The sequence below is a fragment of the Charadrius vociferus genome, unplaced genomic scaffold, assembly GCF_000708025.1.
Source record: "Charadrius vociferus isolate BGI_N301 unplaced genomic scaffold, ASM70802v2 scaffold214, whole genome shotgun sequence".
Lineage (NCBI taxonomy): Eukaryota > Metazoa > Chordata > Aves > Charadriiformes > Charadriidae > Charadrius > Charadrius vociferus.
The window spans coordinates 68,698-76,444 of NW_009647955.1; the positions used below are offsets into that span (position 1 = coordinate 68,698).

Here is a 7,747-nt window from a genome sequence, read left to right on the forward strand (position 1 = left end):
TGCATCCTTCCGCACCTGCCTTCACCCGGGACTTGCACCCCTCCAGCGCCCAGCAGGACCCACCCAGGAGCCCCCTCGCACCCACGGAGGATATGGGCCCCCCCGCAGGACATGGCACCTTGCACCCATCCCCCTCCCAATGGCACGCATCACCCCACACCCATCCCAACCTCCATCCAGCACCACTCCGCCAGGTCACAGCCCCCACGCCCACCCGGACACAGCTTCCCATGGCCACCCAGGATGTGCACACTGCTGGGTTTGGCAATGGGACAGGGTTTTCTTCTCTTTCCTAAAAACATTTCCCCCATGGCATCCACCCCACCCCAAGACTGATCTTGGCCCCGATGACGGCTCTAGACCCAACGCACTCCAGGGGGATCCAACCCCCTCCAGAAGAACAGTCTTGGCTGGGATCACGGGCACTCAGGGTTCTGTGGGGGCACAGCCGGGCACAGGGTGGGGAGGAGCGGGAGGCAGGGGGGAGCAGGAGCACCTGTGGCACCCCACCGTTCTCTGCTCATCCCCTGCTTCTCGGGGTCTGCACTGTGCCCAGCCCCCCTGGGGCAGCAGGGACCTTGGAGGGGCTCAGAGCCCAGCCCACAGCGCCAGCACAAGGAGGCTAGGGCAGCATTAGAGTCTCCGCATAGTTTATTTCCTTGACTCTGAGTAACAGCCATGGGGGAGCAGGAGCACCTGTGGCACCCCACCGTTCTCTGCTCATCCCCTGCTTCTCGGGGTCTGCACTGTGCCCAGCCCCCCTGGGGCAGCAGGGACCTTGGAGGGGCTCAGAGCCCAGCCCACAGCGCCAGCACAAGGAGGCTAGGGCAGCATTAGAGTCTCCGCATAGTTTATTTCCTTGACTCTGAGTAACAAAAACAAACTAGTTTTCCCCCCACCCATCCACCCAAACCGCCTACCCTCCCTCCCCCACTCCCCCCCTCATCTCAAACGTCGTAGTTGGGGTTCTTGCGTAGGATAACAAATCCCTCCAGGATGGGCGTCACGGGCACGTGCTCTTCCGTGGCCAGCTCTGCCCGCTCTCCGTGCGCCAGCAGCACCGGCGTCGTGTGAGTCTGGAAGCCGGTGATGGTTTTGGGCTTGCCTGCCTGGCCCACCACATCCACAGCCTGCGAGAAAGGAGCGAGGTGAGAGCCGGGGACACACAGGGACGCCAGAGCACCCCATCCCCAGCTCTGGCTGCCCCTTACCTGTCCCACCCGCACCGACACGGGCAGAGGTCGCAGCTCCTCATCGAAGGTGACCAGCATGCGGGGCTGCATGGCAGCAACGAGCCCGTAGAGAACGTAGTGTGACTTGCCCAGGATAACTGGAAGGGAGACAGAGGTAAGGGGGGACTGAGCGGTCCACACCCCATGGGGCAGAGGGGTGCCGGGGTGGGGTTGAGCCCACAGGACTCACTGTTGCGCACGTCCAGGAAGGACACGAGGACAGTCAGCAGCCCGGCCACGGCCACCTGGCTCATGAGCTGGCGATCGCTGTGGTAGGGGCACAGGGTGAGCGTCCCCTTGCCCAGGTGCGTCAGGCCCTGGTGTGGCAGAGAATGAATGTGAGAGAGCAGTGGGGTAAACACCTGGGACGCCCAGCCCTGCCCAGCAGGAAGGTGACACCCCTGGGACACTGCTGCCCTCCCACACCCAGGGCAGGAACCCCAACCTGCCCCTTCCCCACCACAAGCAGGGAGCGCAGGATCATCACCTGGGCCAACCGCACCATGAAGAGGTTGTTGGGGTCCTTGGCGTGGTACTGGGCGAGCTGCCGCAGCATCGCTGCCAGACGGGCGTTATTGGTACCTGGGGAAGACGGGGTGCAGGCAGAGAGTAGGGTACACAGCTCGGATCTCCCACCTTTACCCTGGCATGAGCTCCAAACCGGGCTGTCCCCGAAGCTTACCACTGCCCACCATGCCCATGGCAAAGATGGAGTTGTAGGAGACCTCAGGGTCAGCATCATGGGAGAACTTGCTGAGCGTGTCGAGGATGTTGAGCCGGGGGTTGGAGACCGAGATAAGTGCGAGGGCCAGGGGAACGGCACGGCGGAGGGTGGGCTCCCCGTACCGCAGCTGCACAGAGGGGAGGTGAGCGTTAGACCCAGCATGAGGTCTACAGGGACATGAGACAAGACCCAGTCTCTATTCCCGGGTCTCTTCCCAGCTCCGTGCTATCCCTCCCTGTGTCACTCACCAGGTGGCCAAATGTGCGCAGGGCCATCTCTGCACCAATCTCCTCGCCCATGGCAATGAGCGCAATCCCCAACACTGCTACGCCCTGTGGAGACACGGGCATGAGCACCAGGCAGGGAGCACCCACTCTAAAACCCAAGTTCTCACAGCCCCTACGCCCACAGGGACAGGGAGAGCAGGGGATGCTGCTGTGGGCTGTCTTGCTCCAGCTCTGATCCCACAAGTGGTTAAAGGAGCACCCCAAAGCCAGCTTCTCCACGTGGGACATGAGTCCCAGCCCACGTTTCCCCACCTGGTGAGCCCCCATGTCAGCTGAGCTCTCTTTCTTCTCCTTCTCTTTCTTGTCCTTTTTGTCCTTGTCCTCCTCTTTCTCCTTGGAGTCAAAGTGCTCACTGCAGATGTGCAGAAGCTGTTGCACCTTCAGGACATTCCCTGAGCCTGCAGGGAGAGCGGAGGGCCACAATCAGCAGAAGAAGGGCCCAGGACCTACCCCTGCCTTATCAGCCCAACTTACCCGCGTAAGCACAGATGTCCACTAGTGTGTTGGCGAAGCTGCGGAACGGCTCTGACACCACCTCCAGCGCTGCCAAGATGGCCTCAATTGCCTCTCCCTTCCCTGCCAGGGAAGGCACAGTGGTCAGAGAGATGCTCCCACCCCGTCCCCCAATCTGTGAGCCACTGGCACTGCCCAGCCTTACCCAAGTGGTTCAAGCCCAGGCCAAGCGGCAGCCACCGGGCATACGTGTCCTTCAGCTCCGTCTCCGATTTCTCCATGATGGTCTGGAGGATGGTTGAGGTGACATCCCCATTGCAGGAGCCCACTGATATCATCCCACAGGCCAGGGCGGTCACACCAGCCACCTGGTGAAAGAGGGAAGGAGACATGCTGCATGCAGGGACAGCGAGCTGGCCCACAGCTGGCCCCCTAACAGGGCTGTGCTCTTCTGGCACAGCACAATGTCACGCAGGGACACGCAGCCCTGCTCCCGGATACCAAACCAGCTGCAGGACAGCCCCTCTATCCCCAGGAGCTGTTGGGGACCGGGTGGAGAAGCAGGAACCCCAGGCGAACCCTGCCTCGCTCCCTACCTCCATGCTGGACTTGGAGTCTCCCATCACAGGTAGCAGCAAAGTCAGGACGTCCTCACGGTTGGAGCCCGCGTACGCCAGCCCCAGCCTGTGGAGAGTCCAGGGGAGCGTGAGGAGGGAGCATGAGGGGGGAGCCACACTGCCCTACACAGCACAGGGAAGCTGGGGCCAACACCTTACCCAAAAATGGCTCCAATCCTCATGGTGTTGCTGTTGTGGAGGACATAGTCGGAGAGGAGGGCCAAGGCAGGGTCACACTCATTCCTCACCCCTGAGTTGACAATGCCACAGGCCAGGAGGGCCCCTGACTGTAAGGCAGAGGCACCGTCACACACCAGTCACCGACACACAAAGCTCCCTGCCACCCGGTGACTAATGTCACCCCACACATTACACCCACTCCCCGGGCCGGGCAAGTTGGTACCAAGTGAGCAACGCCACTCTGGATCCAGCTGAGCAGTCCAAAGCTCGTAGCTCTGTGACAAGGGGACACAGCAGTCCCCAAGAGCTCCCCACCTTGCCGCGAGCCACTCAAAAACCTGGGACACAGGGTATCCAACCCCTCTCCAGGCAGAAGCTAAACCACACAGTGGACCAAGGCAAGGTCAACCATTCCCCGAGCCAGCCATACCCCCAGCCCGCAGCAGGGCCACCCCACGCAGCCGTAGAGCCCGTGCTGGGATTGGGGCCACCAACCTTGATGTAATCCTCCGAGGAGTAGAGGTATTTGTCGATCTGTGTGAGGCCCCCGTCCACGTCCCACAGTAGTATCGTGCCTAGGGAGGCTGCAGCACTCAGCATGCCTGCAGTTCCAGCGGAGAAAAGCCCACATCAGCCCTGAATTGATGTCCCCTGCCTGGGGCAGCTGGTGGCCAGGGACACAGGGCAGCACAGCAGCAGTTGTGCCCTGCAGCCCCCCCTTTCAGCAGGCACCCAAAAGGGACAGGGCAGCAACCCCAAGCCTAGGGACACCTCCAGCCCCTGCCCAGCCGGCTCCCTCACCGTGGTCCTTGTTCTTGTACAACCATTTATTGCCATCGTCCGTCAGCAGCTTGTCCTGTCCAAACGCAGCATTCACAAAGCCATTCACGAAGGAGGAGGCCAAATTCATCCGGGCTGAGTCCACTTGGGAACCGCTGCCCCCAAAGCCTGGGGAATGATGACAGCGTGAGCCGGGCAGCAAGAGAAGCCCTGCCAGCCCTCCACTGCGCAGCCATCCGATGCCACTGAGGGACAAGGACCTGTCCCACCAGCAGCAGGAAGGAGGAGCCCAAATCCACAGCAGGCAGCTGGGTGTGCTCCACGGCAGGTCAGAGATCCTAGGTGGGCTGTGTGCCCACCCCTGGCATACACAGCTGACTGCGCTGGCCCAGAGGCACATTGCAGCCCCAGGAGCTTCCCAAAGGAGGAACAACAGAGGCCACAACAACAGCCCTTACGGTTATTTTCCAGGTGGGTTTTGTAAATATCATCCGGCACTTTGGGCTCCATGATGTCCAGCTGCAGAGACAAAGGGGAAGGGGGTTACCTCCCGGTCAGCTCACCCCAGGTCAGCTGCCCTACAAGGGCAACCTCTCCGGCAAACAGAACAGCCAGAGCCAGAGGAAGCCCAGGTCTCTTTTCCCAACTGGGACACTCACCTCTCTGGCCAAGGCCAGGAAATTGCTGTTGAGCTGGACATTGGACATGATCTCGGTCAGGTCCTCATACTCCTCCACATCCTCGTTTAACTCCAGGAAGACCCCATGGCGACCCAGCATAAAGGCCATCTGCTTCTGGACAACTCTGCGCAGAGGGAAGAGGTTTCACAAATGCCCACACCATGGCCAGCCCCAGCACAAACACACGCTCACCAGACGGCACAGACACGTAGCCCAGCCTGCTCTGCTCTAGAGGCACGCACGAGCAGCCCAGAGATGACCTGCTTGTATTCATCTTGATTTCAGGGACAAGAGTCTCAGTCCAAACCCCCAGACGCTTCTGGTGGTGGCAGGATCCAACCCAGCTCTGCCTGGACAGGGAGTCATGCCCCACCGTGATGGGCAAAAGCTCCAGAGGGTGGGGAACAAGTCTCCGCTTACACATCTTTGCAGGAAGTGAAGATGTCCTCCACCAGCTCCACGTCATTAAGCATCAGAGCCAGGCGCAGGGCTTCAGGGTAGCGGCTGAACTTGCGGAAGATGCCCAGGGCACAGCGTAGGAGAGCCGAGTTCTCAGGCTCTGGGACGTAGCTTACGCAGCTTTGAGGAGGAGACAGACATGAAGATGATGACCACATCAGGCAACCTCGGCCCACCAGGGACCAGGTCCCTTCCAGTGCCTCAGCCTGCCAAGGTCCCTCACCTGGTTAGGTAGAGGCACACTTTGGAGTAGGCGTTGTCATCGATGTACTTCTCCAGCATGTCCATCTGCTCGATCTCCATGAGCAGGTCACAGGCCTCGTGCTCTGCATTGTGGGCCATGTTGTAGGGAACAATCTCCTTGACCAATGTGAGGAGCGTGTCCCTCTGAGCCTTGTCAGCCTCATCAATCTCCTGCCACTCCTTAGCCACCTCCCCTGCCAGGTGCCTGCAGGGACAAAGGGACATCACCACCATAGAAACCAGTTTTACTCAGCCCCAGGGATGGGGATCAGCTGCTGCCAGTTAGCCAGGGCTGTGTACTGTTTACAGGGGCTCCACATTCCTGAGAGAGTTTGTGGGGGACAAGGACAGAGGAGGAACAGGGTTAAAAGCAGAGATTACAAAGGCCACAGCAGCAAGATCTCTGTGGAGAGGATGAGGTGGCACGTCTGCAGATGTGACAGCTAAGTACTAGCCCAGCAAGTCAGGACACCTCCCAGACAGGCCAGTGTCAAAGGTAAATCCCCCTGAGCCCTTATCCCTCCCCAAACCCAGCTCTCACCCAGGCTTACCTGACATATTCATGTCCCCAAGACGCCAGCTCCTCCTGGGAGCCCACCAGACGGTACTTCAGACACTCACGCTCCCCACTCATGGTCATGGCCAAAACAGAAATGATGTCTGCTGTAAAGAGTGCCGGGGGCTCAGACACACATCGGGCATGGGGAAGCAGGGGCAGCCAGGGACACAACACCCTCCCTGCACCCACATGCTGTCACAGGTGGCAAAGGCACAGCCCTGGGAAGGTACAATCCACCGGAGCAAGTCACAGAGGCTGATGTTAGACCACAGGGTCTGGAGGTCTCTGCGCTCAACTGCCCCGGCACTGTTCCCCCAGCCACATGGTATGGTGGGTCCAAGAACCTTTACCTTGTTCTCTCCTGGAGCCATGTTCTCATAGATCTCCTTCAGCTTGCCATAATGCGGCCGGAGGAACTTGAGGGGTTTGGGAACAGAGGTCATGGAGGTGGTGGAGGAGCGGATCTGCCTCCGCAGCTCCTCCAGGGCCGGGCGGTACAGGGACGTATCTTTCTCCTGCAGAGGGAAGCTGCCTGTCAGGAAGCAAGGGGCTAGTTCCTGTGCCACCACCCCGGCAGCCCTCCTCAAACACATCCACACATCCGTGGCTCTGCACAGAGAGGCACAGGTTCCTCGGGCACAGGTCAGACAAGCAGCAAGGCCGGGGGACAGACTGCAGCACACAACAAGGGGCCCCACTCAAGGTGACAACCCCCCACACCTCCACTGCACAAGAAACAGCTGTAAGCAAGGGATAGATGGACTCAAGTCCTGGCCAGGGCTACCGCCTCCGCAGCTCCTTGCTGAGGGGCACGGCACAGACTTACCCCCAAGCGCTCCACCAGCATCTCCAGCTCATCCTGCAGCTGCTTGTCCTCTTCAGACTGCCGAAAAACACAGGAGAAAGCAGAGTTAAGGGTGCCCAGCGCAGACCCCCCAGTGTGACAGGGGTAGGGGCATAACCCTAAGCCGCAGGGGGACCAGGACATGGTGATACACATCCCCCCCAGGGCACCATCCTCACCCAGTGCTATCAGGTGGGTCACTGCTTCTATTACTGGGGATACCCACCCCGATGAGACCACCCCTTCCCAGGGGGTGACGAGTGCCTCCCCCATTACCCTGTGCTGTACGGAAACAGCCCCACAGAGAGAGGCACAGCCCCAAGGGTGGGGGGGGGACATCCAGGGACAGCAGCCACACGAGGTGGCGGGGGCACCCCCAGGGACAGCAGCCCCCCTACCCCGAGGCAGGAGCCCCCATGGCTCATGGGGACCCCCAACACCAAGGCCACCCCCCGTGCCAAAAGAGGGGACCCCTCCCTAGTCCCCGCTGTCACACATGTGCTCCGATTACATCACGGCTCCCCTCACCCTACTCCAGCGATATCACACCGGTGAGCCCCCCCCACCCCCCGGGCAGAGAGCCTTCAGCTGCGTCACACGGGCACCCCCAAGACGTCACCGCCCCCGGCCAGAGGGAGACCCCCTCGCCTCGGTGACGTCACGCGCCCCCGCCGATGGGAGCCCCACCG

General features: G+C 60.8%; 1 protein-coding gene across 1 annotated transcript; it reads right to left on the reverse strand.

The window, feature by feature from the left end:
- Positions 1 to 838: 838 nt before the first annotated feature.
- On the reverse strand, positions 839 to 7,091 carry PSMD2 (proteasome (prosome, macropain) 26S subunit, non-ATPase, 2). The gene is made up of 20 exons (XM_009883320.1): positions 7,041 to 7,091; positions 6,565 to 6,729; positions 6,207 to 6,337; positions 5,636 to 5,860; positions 5,374 to 5,532; positions 4,933 to 5,077; positions 4,732 to 4,792; positions 4,295 to 4,441; positions 3,989 to 4,095; positions 3,473 to 3,600; positions 3,293 to 3,380; positions 2,902 to 3,064; positions 2,718 to 2,819; positions 2,496 to 2,641; positions 2,205 to 2,288; positions 1,915 to 2,083; positions 1,720 to 1,814; positions 1,423 to 1,549; positions 1,212 to 1,330; positions 839 to 1,130 (listed from the first exon to the last, which is right to left on the reverse strand). The coding sequence occupies exons 1-20, from the start codon at positions 7,059 to 7,061 to the stop codon at positions 948 to 950; spliced, it is 2,565 nt and encodes an 854-aa protein (XP_009881622.1). The 5' UTR covers positions 7,062 to 7,091; the 3' UTR covers positions 839 to 947.
- Positions 7,092 to 7,747: the final 656 nt, after the last annotated feature.